We start from the raw sequence: 15,139 nt of genomic DNA, 5'->3' as shown, positions 1-15,139 counted from the left end.
TATATAAACAAGCTACCAAAATATCATATATCATGTCTGGTACTTTTCCATCCTTCACCTTTCATTTCTCGCGGTGTACGGAGGCGAGTTTCGGTGCGAATGGCAGCAAGAAGAAGAGCGGGCGGGTTACGTCGACTGTGGAATCTTTAGGACGGATTTGATAGCGAGATACGCCTAGGAACTGATAAGCCCGGAGGCGGGAAGCGCAGTAGTCATGCTGAGAATGGCTGCGAGGAGGGTCGTCTTTGTGTATGGAACGCTGAAGCGCGGGGAGCCCAACCACTACTGGCTAACAAAGAAGGAGAATGGCGAGGCCAAGTTTCTGGGCAGGGGAACGACGGCGGTGAAGTTTCCCCTGGTAGTGGGCACCCGCTACAACATTCCTTTTCTGCTCGCCCGCCCCGGCGAGGGGAACCACATAGAAGGCGAGGTCTACGAGGTGGATCAGGCCATGTTCGCCAAACTGGATGAACTGGAGGAGTACCCAGACTACTATGATCGCGAGGAGCAGGCCATACTGACAGAGCAGAATGAGTATGCAGGAATGAATATGGGGAAACCGCCGTAAGGGAGCTCTCACTTTCGCCACTTTACGCAGGACCATCCAGTGCTGGCTGTACCTGATCCGCAATTTCCCGGACAAAATGCTGGCCAAGAAGATGTTGACCTCGTACCACAACACGACGGAGCAGCCCTACTGCGAAACGTCAGTGCGCACTGTTCCGGCCAGAGAAGATCTATCTTACTGAACCTACAACTCCTCCCGATTTTACAGCTACCTGGAGAGCTGCCCCGAGGACCTGGCCATGGATGAGTGAGACGAGACACGGGAGCGCTTATAAAAAAGTAACGTTTATAAACGGATTTCAACGCATGGCTATTATTCGTATTCTATTACATTGATTCCATACTTTAAAAATGCAAAACGAAATGAACAATAGTAGTTTGTGGTTTGGGGTAAGAGTAGCAGTGTGGAGGTATAGAAGAATCAAAAAGCCTAGAAAAACTGCTTGTGCTGGCGCAGAACCCGTGGATGACTTGAGCTCGGCAGCGGACACTGTGGTAGAAGGCGGTTCCCGTGGCCAGCAGCAGCACCTGGTTGGTTAGTTTGTTGGCAGCGGCTGGACCTAGCTGGCTTCGTCGTCGAGCGACTGGAATCGGTTGGAGGCCGCCACCGGGGCAGTCGTGGACTCCTGGACGCGCTGGAAGCGGCCACCGTGGCGGACTTCCTCGAAGGCGGGTTCGTTTTTCTTCTTGCGCTGTTCCTCCGGACGCGCCGCACTGAGCGTGGGGAAGAACTCGGTGTTCGTAATGTCGGGGGCGGCGCGGCGTGGGCGCATGGCGCCGCCAATGGAGCCGCCTCCCAGTCCGCTTCCGGCCTGCTGCTGCAGGGAATGATTGGGGATTAGACTGATTCTAGGATCGATTAGCTATGGACTTACGCTGTAGCGTAGCGCGGGTGAAACGTAGGTCTTGGACGAGGGCTTCTCCACCTCCACGGGCACCGGGATTTGCATCACCTCCTCGGCCGGGATCACCTTCTTCCAGGGTCCGTGGCCGACGCGCTCCTTGCCGGGGTCTCCGTTCCCGTCGTAACCGTTGCTGTCCTCATCCTCCTCGTCGTAGCTGCCGCCATCCTGGGCGGAGGAGGGCACACGAGCTGCCCGCGCCTCCGCGGATTCCTGGGCATTTCTGGAATGGGCCGAAGAGCTGAGAGATTTGCGCAACATGCGGGGTTTAGTGTGGAATGTATAGTGTCTGTGAGTGGCCTTTGTTCGCGCTCTTCGAACGGGCAATCGGCGAAAGGGGGGCAAAACTCACGTGGTGCTCAGCTGGCCGATCTTCAGGCCGCTGTAGTCCTTGCGCTGCTCCTCCTCGAACTCCTTCCACTCCTCCTCGGCGGGCTGCGGGGCGGGACAACATCGCGTGATTAGTGGCCAGCGGACGGCGATTTCACCTGGACTGCAGTCCCAGTTCGGACTGCGCTACTCACCGGGGCGGACTCTGGCACCTTGGGGCCGCTGGTCTCGTTTTCGCCTACCACTGCCACGCCGCCAGCGACGACGGCTGGTTCGGGTTTTTTTGGCTTGACCACCTCGCGCTTGCTGCCGTCCTCCAGGTTCTTCACCAGCTCGTCGGCCGTCACGAACTTGGTCGTCTTCTTGCCCTTCTTCTTGTCCTTTTTCGCGAAGAAATCGTCCAGTTCGGCCATGGCTCGCAATTAATTATAAATGAATAAAGATTCGCGACAGGAAATTTAGAGGCAACTCTGCACGCCTTTGGTGCCAGGGCTGTTTAACTCTCGCAGACAGGGTTGCAGACTCGAATTACTCGAGGTGGCAGCTCCACAGTGTCTAGAAGAATAGTTGGCAGCCCCGCACTGCTCTAGAAAATATAACTACTATAATTGTTTTTCCTAATTTTAATTTAAAATTTAATAAGGCCACGAAGTTCAAGTGAACGGGGTGAGTTGATATTTTCCCTGTAATTTAACTATCGATATGATATCGAGTAAAATCGATTTTTCTTCTGTTGGCGGGCTTTTCAAATGCCCGATCTACAACAGACCCATCTAAAGATCATTGATTTATGGAGCGGCATTTTCAAAATCGCATTAATAACGGACCTGATTCAAAGAAATTAATTTTTTGCAACCGTATTGGCAACATGCATAATTAAGCATGTGCAAAAATCGCAGGAAAAGAGTTTGCATTGATTACCTATATTCGCGACATTGGGCAACGAACTATTTGCATAGGAGATTGATAACCACCTAATTAAGTCAAACAAAGTGGAAACCACCGCGGCGGCGAATGCGAATGCAAAGCTGGACCATTGTGTAATGGAAACCGAATCTATCCGCAGCTAATTTTGCATCCATAATGATGCCAATATATCTAAACCGAAACAAAAGCGGCAGAGTCACCAAAACTTGGCAAAATTGCGGAGCTAATTGTCCCCAAATAAGCTCAAGTGTTCCTGGGATTTGGCCCAAGCCCCACCTAAATGCCCAGAAAAGACTAACCAACTATTTGGCCCAGTACTCAGCCTCTTGGGCCAGACGGACAGGCAGTTCCGCCTAGATTAGCCAAGCTAATAGATATTTATGTCTGTACCAACACCTGCCCGCCGCGGCTTGCAGCCAGGTTAGTTGGCCTAACCCAGTGGTTTTCGCTTCGTTTCGGCTGGGTTTGCCACATCCCAGAGCGGCGCAACCCATTCATATTGACAACCACCGGGCTGGTCGCGTTCAGTCTTCTTTCGAGCGTCGCAGCGTGCACATCGAGTGGATCCCCCGAAACTATCTCGATATCAAACCACTTCGATTCGAGCCAATCCGATCCGAACCGCATTAATTCGCGTGCGCGAGCTACGAGTTTGTTACAAATATTGCAAGTGTTTTAATTGAGGAGAATCCCAAGCACTCGAGGTAATTGAAACAGCACCAAAACGCTCTTCGACATCATCTCGACCAGCGGTTCTTCTTGCTGATTGCCGCATTGTCTTTGGCCGAGCACTTTTCGGGGCAATTAGGCTGCAATTCGAGGCATTTACCTGCCCAGCGAAGCGTTTAATTGGGGATTATAAAATAAGACCCCCCTCGAGATTCATATCGTGCCGTAATCAAGTGCCTGCCCTACTGAGATACGCTCGTGAACCCGCGTCTGTGTCAGGGTCGTGTCATGACCTGGACTTAAGCAAAAAGCTGCGTCTGATACTCCACTTCAATATTTCAAATTTTCCGCTTCGAGTTCCGTGATTTGGCCTGGCCCTTTGCATACGTTTGAACCTCGGCTCACTGTTAATTTTATGTGTCCGGGCTCCACATCTCATTTGTATCAATGCTGATCGAATACAAAGGCTATTTACATACTGAGGGGGTTTTTTCTTCCATTTATTTAAATATTTCGTGAGACTGCGCGACCAAAGGCCAAATGGCCGATGGAATGGAAGAATTGCCAAACATTTAAAATTTGTTCGATTTCATGGTTTAATGTCTCAGCCTCAAGTGGCTTTCTTAATGATCCTCCACGCAGCCATCTCCGTCTTACGGCACTCGTAGCCTCAGAAAAGGGGTCAGTGAGTCGTCAGTCACTCAATCACATTGCATTGGCTTTATTAACTGCAGACAGATTGGGGGCTGCACTTTGCATTGGAAAATTTTAATGGCCCCCCATCATCGTTAGCCAGTAGTTCTGAGGTCGCAATCGAGTTGCAACTACGAAATACTACTGGCCTGGGTTAAAAACGGCAATATGTAAACAAGAGGAACACACCATCGATAAACTCACAGCCACACACAAGCTAATTAAAGATTCGAAAATGTTTCTACTTACAAGTGCCAATCCGGTTTGGGCTCTAATAAAAATATGACAAAACGGAGGAGGCGAGCAAATAGCATAAAATAAAAGTCTTGTCGTTTTGAATAGGGTCATTTTTTGCCTTGCGCAATGTCTTAAGAGCTTTGAAAAAACACACTCTCCAATTGCGGGGAAGGTAAATTGGAAGTCAAAACATTTTTGATTAGAAAAGGGGATTTTTATGTGGATTTAATAAGTCAGATTTTTATTAGCAGTCCAAATTGTTAGCCATATCTAAAAGAATAAAATAATACTTAATAAGGATATTAGGTAAATTTCTTCTTAAAAACAATGAGATCAACATAAAAAGTATCTCAATTATTCTAAAGCAATTATGATCTTAAATGAATATTCGTCTTGAAAACAAAGATTCATCAAATTGAAATCGTTTAGTTACAGTTCGCTGACTGCCCCTTCAGTTTTCTCCTCTTCCGCCTGTATATGGATCAAGTTCGTTGCCTAAGTCTTTCGTTTGCAGTCAACCAAATGAAGCATCGTTGTTTTAGGTTCAGTTGGAGTACAGTGGTGTGTGTGTGTGCTATGCTCATGGCTTCGGGTTTGACAACTTGGCCGACCCGGCTCTCAAAATTTGGCTCAATGTGTGTATTCCGAGGCTTGCATAAGTGCAAGCGATCTGAGGTTGTTTCTCGGGCTGTTTTCACACATTCGGCGGACGCGTTTTAATTGGCCATAAAGCCAAAAAAAAAAACTGGGGCTAAGTAACAAGGCAGGCGCCGCGAGAGATGAAGGAGAACCGCGCAAGTGAGCCCCAATCCGTCTGTGCACGTAGATTAGAGCTTGTAGTTCAAGGTGCAGTGGAGGTGCAGCGTCATGCTTCCTGGCGATTTCCATCTTCGCCAGCGCTGCTCTGCTGGAGGAGGTAAACACTCGCTGGTGAAGATACAGTAATGGATATGGTTATGTGGCTGGGCGGGGTGGGGCGACACACACTCGGGCCGCAGAATAAATAGGTAAACAAATACGTCCGCTCGGTCTTGCGTGAAATGTCATGACATGGCCAAAGTGCAAGGCACAATCGGAATCGTAGAAACCGAGATTGCCGCGCAGATGTGGCCAAGTGTAACGCGGCTGCAATCCGAGCCAGCCGCATGCAGATTGGGCAACAAATACTTGCAACAATCCCCGACTGGCGGGGGAGGGGCAGGGGATTTAAAGCCAACCTGGCTGGCGTGCTGGACGGGTTCGATGCCAGCTACCCCGTGGACGTTGCATAAACCAGCAAAGAAATGCGAATCCACAGGCGCAATCGAAAATCCAAATAGAAACCGAAAGTCCACTGGAAACCAGTTTGCGGCAGGTTCAGCTCGCTGGTTGTTTTGGTCTCCAGATGTGGCAAGAGGGGCACGCGTGGCCAGAATGAGCCCCAGTTTTTCCAGCACCACTTGCGCCACTCGCTTTGGCCAATCACTAGTTTTTCCTTTGACTGGTTTTCGCTTTCCCGGAATGCTTCTTGCGCCACTCCGTGGCTGCGTTCCCAATCTCCGCAAGGTGTGCTAATTGCAGCCCCTCTCCTTTTGCAGCCAAGATGACGGTGGATCTATCGCCCGTGCAGGAGTACTACAAGGACAAGACGATCTTCATCACTGGAGCGTCCGGGTTCATGGGCAAGGTGCTGCTGGAGAAGCTGCTCTACTCCTGCCACTCCCTCAAGGAGGTGATCATCATCTGCCGCCCGAAGCGCGGCAAGGCCCCCGAGACGCGTCTGGAGGAGATGTTCAAGCTGCCCATCTTCCAGCGCATCAAGGACGAGCGTCCGGAGATGCTCAAGAAGGTTACCATTTACCAGGGCGACGTGACCTTTGACCGTAAGTACAATGGATATCTACTCCGATATCTGGAAGCTACAGCCCCCATTTCCAGAGCTCGGTCTGAGTGGGGAGACCCTGAAGCACGTGACCGAGAACACCAACATCGTGTTCCACATGGCGGCCACACTCAAGCTAGAGGGCAACCTGCGGGACGCCATCGACATGAACTTGCTGGGCACCCGGCGGGCCCTCAACGTGGCCAAGGAGATGAAGCAGCTGGAGGCCTTCATCCACCTGTCCACGGCCTTCTGTAACTGCGATCAGGAGGTGATGTACGAGAAGGTCTACGAGTTCGCCCACAAGCCCGAGGATCTGATGCGCCTGGCCGAGTGGATGGACGTGAAGACCCTGGACGCCATCACACCGGACCTGCTGAAGCCGCACCCGAACACCTACACCTACTCGAAGCGCCTGGCGGAGCTGTTGGTGCGGGACCACTACGAGTCCATGCCCGTCATCATCGCCCGTCCCAGCATCGGTAAGTGACCTTTTGAGCACGGATCATGGATCCCCGTCCCAGTGTCTTGCCTTTCCGGGTTGCTTTTGCTGCTTCGATTTATTCGAGTCGTTAAAATCCCCATGTCTCTGGCTGGGATTCGGGGGACTGCTTGATTGCTTGCTTGCTTGGTAGCCAGCTGCGCTGGAGTCGAAATGGAGACTGCAATCATGCTAACTAATCATGCGCCTCCGCTTAAAGCCTCTGTGTCTATGTTATGTCTATGTCTAAGTCCACGCTGCCCCGGGCCGTTGGCTTGCTTATTATTTATCTCTTTTTCGGCCACCTGGCGTCTTTTTTGAGTCTGCGCTGGCAGTCAATTAAACTTTTCTATTAGCAATTTTTGGCCAACCTGAAAGGTCGTTATTTATATTTATAGGAAATAGAGAAACTATCGGGCGGAAACCTGTTCGAGCGGCTTGATGCAAATCTGCAAAACCAAACACTTTTTAATTAAAGCCGTGGGGTAACTTAATAGTGGAATATAGTATTTTCGGTGATAATATGTAGATTACCTAACAGTTGTATTCTGACTGAATGAAAAACAATCTTAGGTTCTGAGAATCTTATTGATTAGCGGTATTTCGTTGTACACTCTTAGAAAAAAATGTGGTAAACTATCCGAAAGAAATGAAAAATAGTATTATATTATATAGGGATATAGGAATTCATATTTAATACAAATTAGATGTAAATATTTTTTTCTTTTTTTTAAATTAACCAAATTTAAATATTTATTATTAGTGCAGGGGTCTTATACAATATAGGTAGTGAAACTTATAGTTCCAATTAAACTGCCTAGTTAGGGGTAGGTTTGTAATTAGCTATTTCCGCTGACAGTTCCCTCCAAACTTATCTAATGATAGGCTAGAGCTAGTGGAATCGGGAGGAGCAGATAGATGTTTCGTTTGTTGCAGGGCGGGTTCAAGGCAGAGCCGACCCGCTTAGCTCGGCAAATATCCAATAAACACAGTCGTCAATATGGACGTTTGCTAACTAGCGAGCAAAGTTCCGCAGAGTTCGCGGTTTTTAGCAGATCTTCGGAGATTTTAGCAGATAAGCATTTGGTAATGAATGTCTTTTATGGGGAGTGGGCTGCTTTGGTGCTAGTTTTAAGACGCTTCTTGCCGCCTACCGCTAATTCGTTCAGTGTCTTACGCTTTCCGTGTGTTTTATGACCTCGCCATCGGTTCGATCGCGCGTCCTCCTCCTCCTTTGGGGCGGGCTCAACCGCTTGCCTTTTAATCCGAACACCGCACTTGAGCCACAGCAGCTGCCAAACAGATCCGAGCAAGCTACCAACCGCCAGCAACCACCACCAACCAAAACAGAAACAGAAACAAAACAGCAACCACAGTGCTTGAAAAGAAAAAGTCTGCCTATAAACCATTGCTTAAAACAACAAACCACATCAACCACTGCACACAAACGCCGTCGTCATTGACCAAAAAGTTCAATGAGCATGCAATGAAAACAGAAGAAGACAGAAACTCCAACCAGCCCCCGCTTACCCCGCCCTCGCCTTCGCCTTCGCATCCGCATCAGCCCGAGTCCAAGGAAGGGAGGAGTCCCGTCCCCTCCGACACTCTGAATCTGAACTCCCATCCCGCGTCCAGTTTCTCCCTCGGCCTACGAGCCCGTGCCGGGATGGGTGGACAACCTGAACGGACCCACTGGCCTCATGGTCGGAGCCGGCAAGGGCGTCATTCGCTCCATGCTGATCGACACGCGCCACCTGTCCGAGGTGATCCCGGTGGACTATGCCATCAACGGGCTGTGCGTGATCCCCTACCAGTTCGCCAAGCTGACGGAGAGGCCGGAGGAGGTGCCGGTGTACAACATCACGTGCGCCGACCACCGCAAGATGCAGTGGGGCGAGGTGATCGAGATGAGCAAGGAGATCGGCTACCGCTACCCGATGGAGGCGGGTCTGTGGTACCCAGACGGCTGCATCACCACCAACAAGCTGCACCACAACATCAACGTGCTGCTCTTCCACTGGCTGCCCGCCTACTTCATCGACTTCATCCTGCTGCTGCTGGGCCAGAAGCGATTGTAAGTGTTGCGGGGGCTGTGGAGGAACCGAGGACACAGATCCTAAGACCCTTTCTCCCTAGCATGATCCGCGTCCAGAACCGCATCTCGGTGGGCCTCGAGGTGCTGCAGTTCTTCACGATGCGCGCCTGGTTCTTTAAGTCGGACGCCTACTCCTCGCTGTGGGACATGCTGAACGAGGCGGATAGGAAAAAGTACGTAGGGCGAGAGAGTTCAGGGGGTTACAGAGTTACTGAGACTAACTATGAACCCACCCAAAAGCTTCAACATGGACATGGACCCCGAGGAGACCGTCCCCATGTACATTGAGTCGTGTGTCCAGGGCGGAAGGCAGTACCTGATGAAGGAGTCGCCCGACAGCCTGCCACGCGCCCGGCTCCAGCTGAAGCTGTAAGCGAGCTCAGCTCCTCGATCCTCGATCTCTGATCCCTGAGCACTCCCCTTCCCTCCCTCCTTTCATTTATAGAATGTACATCTTGGACCGCGTGTGCAAGACGGTCATCGTGGGCTCGCTGTGCTACTGGACCTACGGTTTGGTGGCACGTCTCCTGGGCGTCTGAGGTGGTGACCCTGACTGGTGACCCGGACTCGGACTCGGACCCAGTTCCCAATTCATTTGCGCGCTCTTCTCAATCAATTCCGCTTAGGTTCGCTTTGGGGCACAACTTCGGGGCACTCGACGAGAGGCCTGCGATCTGGTTTTCATTTCTACTTTAAGTGATTATCTATGTTTCATGTGTGAAAATAAAAAGTCTGTGTACTGAGCTTATGTGTCTGTGCTTCAAGTGTCCAAGTGTTGATCCAGTGCAGAGGATCCAGTCGCGAGACAACACGAACAACACAAACAGAACCACACTGAACAATGATATTTCCCCACACGTTGAACCCAAACTACTCTAAATTCTAAAATCACTCTCATCCTTGGCTAAGACCTAATCCCAACCACACCACTTACACCCAACACCCAACATACACACATTAACACACATAAAACGGCTTCGGTTACCATCATCCTGGGCTCGTGGTATGTAGACTGGTATCATTGGGAGTACCAATCGAACATCTCCTAGTAAACCCCTCTTCCCTTTACCCAACAGTCTCCCCGGCTGCCTACGAGCCGCTGCCCGGATGGGTGGACAACCTGAACGGACCGACTGGCCTGATGATCGGCTGCGGCAAGGGCGTGATTCGCTCCGTCCTGGTCAACCAGAAGAACAAGGCCGAGGTGATTCCCGTGGACTACGCCATCAACGGACTGATCGTCATTCCCTACGAGTTCAACAAGCAGGCCAAGCGTCCGGCCAACGTGCCCGTCTACAACATCACCAATGCCGACCACCGGAAGATGCCCATGGGCACTGTGGTGGAGATGAGCAAGCGCATCAACAAGCAGGTGCCCTTCAATGCTGGCCTCTGGTACCCGGATCCCTGCGTCACCACCAACCACTACTACCACAACTTCAACGTGGCCCTGTTCCACTGGCTGCCCGCCTACTTCGTGGACTTCCTGATGCTTATCCTGGGCCAGAAGAGATTGTAAGTAGTGCCGTGTTGAAGGAGATAGAATGGCCCTTACAGAATCCTATCTTTCAAGCATGCTGAGGGTGCAGGAGAAGATCTCCACGGGTCTGGGCGTCCTGCAGTTCTTCACTCTCAACGCCTGGTGCTTCCGCTCTGACAACTACGCTTCGCTGTGGACCAAACTCAACGAGGAGGACAAGGCAATGTGAGTATATAGTTGAATTTATTATACATTAGTGTTCTATAATATTTTACCCTTTTTTCATAAAGCTTTAACATGAACATGAACGTCAAGGACACCGAGGAGGAGTACATGATTGAGTGTGCCAAGGGCGCCCGGAAGTTCATTCTCAAGGAGAAGGATGAGGATATTCCCAGGGCGCGTGTGCATATGAAGATGTGAGTTATTCCACCGAATTCTGGTCATAGCCAACTTACGAGGCTCTTCCTTCTTTTTCTTCCAGCCAATGGGTCGTGGATATTGTGTGCAAGACGCTGATCGTGGGACTGTTCTTCTACTACCTCCTCAAGTGGACGGGGGTGCTGGCCATTTTCTGAGTCCAGTTCCCGCATTGGTGTGGTGGTCACAGGCATTTAATTAGTTATTTAGCTTAGCTATAGTTACGCATATTCGAGGTTTTGATTCCAAATAAATATGATTCTAGGTTGTTGAATATACACACATAGTCCCGGTCCCCGTGTTTCTCTCCCTTTGTTTTTCATTGCCCAAAGTCAACCTTGCGGGCTTACCTCACATGTTCTTTGTTCTCCCAGTGACACCGGCCGTTGCTGAGCCCCTGCCCGGTTGGGTGGACAATATGAACGGGCCCACGGGCGTGCTAATTGGCGCCGGCAAGGGAGTCATCCGATCCATGATCTGCAATGGAGAACTCAAGTCTGAAGTCATACCCGTAGACATCGCAATCAACGGCCTGATCTTGCTCCCGTATCACAACAGTCTCGCGGAGAAGAGGTAAATCTCAGAGGTGATCTCACTTTATCCACATGATGTATTGCTTTCGTCGCAGACCCCTCCAGATACCAGTCTACAACCTGACCGTGGACGACGCTAAGAAACGCACTTGGAAGTGGATAATGGATGTGGGTCGCGACCTGGGCATTAAGTACCCCTTTGAAGTGGGACTCTGGTATCCCGACGGCAACATGACCTCCAGCAAATTCTATCACACCATCTGCACAGTACTGTTTATGTGGTTGCCAGCCTACTTTATAGACTTCCTCCTCCTGATCTTTGGACAGCGTCGCTTGTAAGATCCTTAAGACAAGTTGGCGGTAGCCATGTAATTATTTCCCTTATTTTTAGCATGGTTCGGGTGCAAACAAAAGTGGCCGTGGGTCTGGAGGTTTTGCAGTTCTTCACAACGCGTAATTGGGACTTCAAGTCTACGCACTTTGAGCAGATTTACAAGGAACTGGGTGCAGCGGATCGAAGGACGTAAGCAGTAGCCTATTGTTATGTGAATAAAAGTTCTTTAAAAACCATTTACTCTCTGGATAGATTTAAGATCAATACGGACGATGTGGACGACCATGAGTACATGAAAGTGAGCATTTTGGGAGGACGTCAATATGTGATGAAGGAACCCTTGACCTCGTTGCCGAAATCCCGCATACAGTTGAGATTGTAGGTATTTCCAGACCACCACCTAAGTTTTGATTTCATTTCTCTTTATTTCAGTATGTATGTGCTGGACCGCATTTGCAAAACCCTAATAATTTCTGGGCTTCTATATTGGACTTCTAAAAAACTAGGATTACTCGACTTGGTTCGCAATGGTTTTCTGTCTAGCAAATGAGCCTTTTTTGCTTTTTTGTAGTTCAGTTTTTAAATATTTTATATATATATTTATATGTTCACGTGCCTTTGCAAGAATTTGTTGTAAATCAGGTCAAATATATTCAGGTGTTTTGTATACGTTGATTTGTTTTTGCAAGTCGTGTTGATTGTAAAATGAAATAAATAAAACTTTACTTTTAAATTTGTATTTAGTTTTGAATGCCAATATAAATGAAGTTTATTTTCATTTTGTTGTTTCACGGTTGTGTTTCAAAAACTGAAGAGTTCTTTTCAAAGCTATACAAGAGTTTACAAAGAGCTTAGAAAAATGAAATTAAATGAATGGTTCAAAGGTGAAAACAAAAATGAGTACATGTAGTTTTAAGTTTAAGCATTAGCTATGAAGTTTCAAAGTAAGATAATATTACGAGAGAGCCCTAATGTGAGTTTTATTTTGTTGTTTCACGGTTGTGTTTCAAAAACTGAAGAGTTCTTTTCAAAGCTATTAAAGAGTTTACAAAGAGATTAGAAAATGAAATTAAATGAATGGTTCAAAGGTGGAAACAAAAATGAGTATATGTAGTTATAAGTTTAAGCATTAGGTATAAAGTTTTAAAGTAAGATAATAATAAGAGAGAGCACTAATGTGTGAAGCATAGACGAGCCCAACCATAGTGTACTACTGACTTGTTTATGTTCCTCACAGGCGCGCTTAGCGGATCCACCAGCACCAGGTAGACAGTGTTATCCTGTAAAATTAAAAACGATTAATTTTCTACACCAGTTATAGACGAATTGTGTTTGTCCACACACCTTAATAAGCTCGATTTTGGCGAGAAGCCTGCGGCGGGCAACCCGACTGAAGAAGTAGGCTGACGCCTCAGTTGACCACTCGGCACCGTACCAGGGAACTATGTAGGCCAGGCGACAGTGCAAGCACAGCGGAGGCAACACAGCAAACTCCTTTTTCAAAAACATGACATCTCTGTGGGAGACACACATGACGACCCCGGTGTCGATCAGTTCAACGTCTGTGGTCTTCTTTGGTTTAATCGGTCGGTGTCGCAACACTTTGGCTCTCTCCCAGACTCCCGACTTGCTCGATCGGACTGCACACAGGTGGTTCTGGGCGATCAAGCTCGATGGCATAGTATACTTTTTCAAATCTTGACTCTGGTAGTATTTTCTAGAGAAAAATCAAGATATCAGATTAGATTGTCGAACATTGTATATTGAAATTAAATTTACTCCATTTTGCAGGACATCATCCGATAGTCAGGAATCATTTCGTCATAAATCCACATCTTGAAGCTGTGGGGATTGTTCACCTTCACCACCTGCACTTGATAGCGTGCTTTAAGGTTGAGAGTGGTCAAATCGCGAGCAGGCAGCTTGAATTGTAAGGAAACACAGTCCTCCGGATAATCGACATCTATGCCTTGATCATCCTAAATTGAAATCAATAACTTAAATAATTATAATAAAATAAGGATTAGGTAAATCATACCCCATCACTATCACTAGCTGGACTATCTTCATCGCGGCTTAAGTCGTACACTACAGCCTCATTTTCGTCACAAAGATCAACGTTTTCAAATTCATATACCAGTTTTGACAGCTCATCCATTTCCAAGTACAATGGGCTTTTATTTTCTTGAGTATATATTAGGACCGGGGATTCACTCTTCTCCGCACATAATGGCTTTTTATCAGAGCCTAAAATATCGTCTACCAATTTCTCCATATTTTCCGAAGATTTATCCATTTCCTTGGCATCGTTCTCTGCATTTTGTGGGCTAAGGTGTCCCGAACCCTTGTCATCGTTCTCCAAGTAGTGATCCACATTGGCCTGTTTATTTTCAGCCTGTGGCTCATGTTCGGTACTGTTTAGAGGATTTTGTGTAGTTTCAGAAAAGCTCCTCGGAGAAGTACATAAATTACTCGAGGAATGATTTAGTATATGTTGCGAATCACACTCGTTGATCCCCGGGTTTGTGTGGTTTTCAATGTCATCTGACTTATTTTCATTGAAGCTGAGAGGGGCTGTGCTTGGTCTGATATGCGGAAAGTTGCTAGGGTGCGATCCTTGGAAGCATTGCGGATAAGAATTTGGACTACCCGCAAGAAGATGTTGAGTATTCCGAATTCCCCGATGCTCATATTGGGTGAAGTTCCTCGGATAAGTATATGAATTAATAGGAGGGGGGTATCGAATAACCCGAAGCCAGAAGTTTGATGCGTCCGGATAAGTCGGATACTGTTTTAAGATCAGAAACCCAGGATTTGGTCTGGTCTGGATGAAGCAACACGGATATCCATATGTTCGAAAACGCTGATCCTGGAAGTTATTATTGTACTGGTGCTGATAATAACTATATGATGTCTGACTGGGCACCGTCACAAGGGCCATATGTCCGTAGCCCAGAACCTGTTAATAGATAAAAAATAAAGTAAGACGCAATTAAAGATGTGTCTACATGCCCACCGTAACCGTGTCCGGAATGGAGCGAAGGAAAAATTCCACGTCCTGGAGCTGGGCAAATGGCATGCAGAACCCCGTTTGGTAGGCGTAGGCGTCCACAAGCTGCTTTATGGTCATCTGGCCAGGACACGAAACCACCAAGGAGTGCACCACATCCTTTACAAATCGCAAATCACTTTGGAAATCCATCGCAAACTTTTGGAATTGCGCATCTTCAAATTATAGATATTAATGATAACTGTAAAGTAGGGTTGCCAGGCACCAACAAAATACTAGTATTTTTGGTGGGACCTGGCAAAACTGTTACTTTTCAAACTCATTTGCTGCGCTTCGTCTGTAAATCACTAATTTAACACCAGAATGAATTTTTTATTTGGCATAGGTAGTTTATAGAAACCTACAACAAACATCTTTAGTAATTGTTAAATGCTTACCTGCATTTAAGATGTATTTTTAAATATGGCGGTATATCTTTGAGTTAACATTAAAATACTTAAAATACTGACGATACATCGATAGACAAAGCTCTGTTAAGCTAACAGAGGCGGCTTTGTTAGCTTTCGTTGGTTTCAAATTTCTGTAAACTGCCCGCCACTG

The 15,139-nt window shown here is 47.9% G+C and overlaps 4 protein-coding genes across 7 annotated transcripts; 2 read left to right on the top strand and 2 right to left on the bottom strand.

The window, feature by feature from the left end:
• Positions 1-92: 92 nt before the first annotated feature.
• Positions 93-940, top strand: LOC108066433 (putative gamma-glutamylcyclotransferase CG2811). Its single transcript, XM_070212802.1, has 3 exons — positions 93-534; positions 599-706; positions 776-940. The coding sequence occupies exons 1-3, from the start codon at positions 215-217 to the stop codon at positions 816-818; spliced, it is 471 nt and encodes a 156-aa protein (XP_070068903.1). The 5' UTR covers positions 93-214; the 3' UTR covers positions 819-940.
• Positions 837-2,304, bottom strand: LOC108066431 (protein CDV3 homolog). 2 transcript variants are annotated; one of them, XM_017154949.3, is made up of 4 exons: positions 1,994-2,304; positions 1,822-1,904; positions 1,443-1,710; positions 837-1,385 (listed from the first exon to the last, which is right to left on the bottom strand). In XM_017154949.3, exons 1-4 carry the CDS (start codon positions 2,210-2,212, stop codon positions 1,128-1,130), a joined length of 828 nt encoding a protein of 275 aa, XP_017010438.2. In that variant the 5' UTR covers positions 2,213-2,304; the 3' UTR covers positions 837-1,127. The 2 variants fall into 2 exon arrangements, with proteins under 2 accessions (XP_017010438.2, XP_017010439.2); XM_017154950.3 differs by having other exon boundaries at positions 1,443-1,692; positions 1,994-2,303.
• Positions 2,305-3,301: 997 nt separating this feature from the next.
• On the top strand, positions 3,302-12,262 carry LOC108066418 (putative fatty acyl-CoA reductase CG5065). 3 transcript variants are annotated; one of them, XM_017154929.3, is made up of 8 exons: positions 3,302-3,430; positions 5,903-6,187; positions 6,243-6,668; positions 11,037-11,235; positions 11,291-11,530; positions 11,587-11,718; positions 11,782-11,907; positions 11,962-12,262. In XM_017154929.3, exons 2-8 carry the CDS (start codon positions 5,908-5,910, stop codon positions 12,077-12,079), a joined length of 1,521 nt encoding a protein of 506 aa, XP_017010418.1. In that variant the 5' UTR covers positions 3,302-3,430; positions 5,903-5,907; the 3' UTR covers positions 12,080-12,262. The 3 variants fall into 3 exon arrangements, with proteins under 3 accessions (XP_017010418.1, XP_017010419.2, XP_017010420.2); XM_017154930.2 differs by lacking the exons at positions 11,037-11,235; positions 11,291-11,530; positions 11,587-11,718; positions 11,782-11,907; positions 11,962-12,262 and adding exons at positions 9,839-10,277; positions 10,336-10,467; positions 10,533-10,661; positions 10,727-10,948; XM_017154931.2 differs by lacking the exons at positions 11,037-11,235; positions 11,291-11,530; positions 11,587-11,718; positions 11,782-11,907; positions 11,962-12,262 and adding exons at positions 8,303-8,741; positions 8,804-8,935; positions 9,003-9,131; positions 9,208-9,510.
• On the bottom strand, positions 12,253-15,139 carry LOC123002732 (uncharacterized). The gene is made up of 5 exons (XM_070212724.1): positions 14,546-15,139; positions 13,568-14,488; positions 13,309-13,508; positions 12,874-13,246; positions 12,253-12,809 (listed from the first exon to the last, which is right to left on the bottom strand). Exons 1-5 carry the CDS (start codon positions 14,729-14,731, stop codon positions 12,702-12,704), a joined length of 1,788 nt encoding a protein of 595 aa, XP_070068825.1. The 5' UTR covers positions 14,732-15,139; the 3' UTR covers positions 12,253-12,701.

The sequence above is a fragment of the Drosophila takahashii genome, chromosome 2R (genome assembly GCF_030179915.1).
Source record: "Drosophila takahashii strain IR98-3 E-12201 chromosome 2R, DtakHiC1v2, whole genome shotgun sequence".
Classification (NCBI taxonomy): Eukaryota; Metazoa; Arthropoda; class Insecta; order Diptera; family Drosophilidae; genus Drosophila; species Drosophila takahashii.
The sequence above is the reverse complement of the archived record's forward strand: the minus strand, read 5'-3'. Positions and strand labels throughout refer to the sequence as shown.

What these genes read in the sequence shown, in the direction of transcription:
- LOC108066433 (XM_070212802.1), top strand. Translation starts at nt 215, where the DNA reads ATGCTGAGAATGGCTGCGAGGAGGGTCGTCTTTGTGTATGGAACGCTG. An exon ending in ATACTGACAGAGCAGAATGA is followed by an intron (nt 535 to 598) that starts GTATGCAGGAAT and finishes CACTTTACGCAG; the next exon opens with GACCATCCAGTGCTGGCTGT. An exon ending in GAGCAGCCCTACTGCGAAAC is followed by an intron (nt 707 to 775) that starts GTCAGTGCGCAC and finishes CCGATTTTACAG; the next exon opens with CTACCTGGAGAGCTGCCCCG.
- LOC108066431 (XM_017154949.3), bottom strand. Translation starts at nt 2,212, where the DNA reads ATGGCCGAACTGGACGATTTCTTCGCGAAAAAGGACAAGAAGAAGGGC. An exon ending in AGGTGCCAGAGTCCGCCCCG is followed by an intron (nt 1,905 to 1,993) that starts GTGAGTAGCGCA and finishes CCCGCCCCGCAG; the next exon opens with CCCGCCGAGGAGGAGTGGAA. An exon ending in ATCGGCCAGCTGAGCACCAC is followed by an intron (nt 1,711 to 1,821) that starts GTGAGTTTTGCC and finishes CAAATCTCTCAG; the next exon opens with CTCTTCGGCCCATTCCAGAA.
- LOC108066418 (XM_017154929.3), top strand. Translation starts at nt 5,908, where the DNA reads ATGACGGTGGATCTATCGCCCGTGCAGGAGTACTACAAGGACAAGACG. An exon ending in ATCTTTGGACAGCGTCGCTT is followed by an intron (nt 11,531 to 11,586) that starts GTAAGATCCTTA and finishes CCTTATTTTTAG; the next exon opens with CATGGTTCGGGTGCAAACAA. An exon ending in TCCCGCATACAGTTGAGATT is followed by an intron (nt 11,908 to 11,961) that starts GTAGGTATTTCC and finishes TCTTTATTTCAG; the next exon opens with TATGTATGTGCTGGACCGCA.
- LOC123002732 (XM_070212724.1), bottom strand. Translation starts at nt 14,731, where the DNA reads ATGGATTTCCAAAGTGATTTGCGATTTGTAAAGGATGTGGTGCACTCC. An exon ending in CCATTCCGGACACGGTTACG is followed by an intron (nt 14,489 to 14,545) that starts GTGGGCATGTAG and finishes ATCTATTAACAG; the next exon opens with GTTCTGGGCTACGGACATAT. An exon ending in CCAAAATCGAGCTTATTAAG is followed by an intron (nt 12,810 to 12,873) that starts GTGTGTGGACAA and finishes TTAATTTTACAG; the next exon opens with GATAACACTGTCTACCTGGT.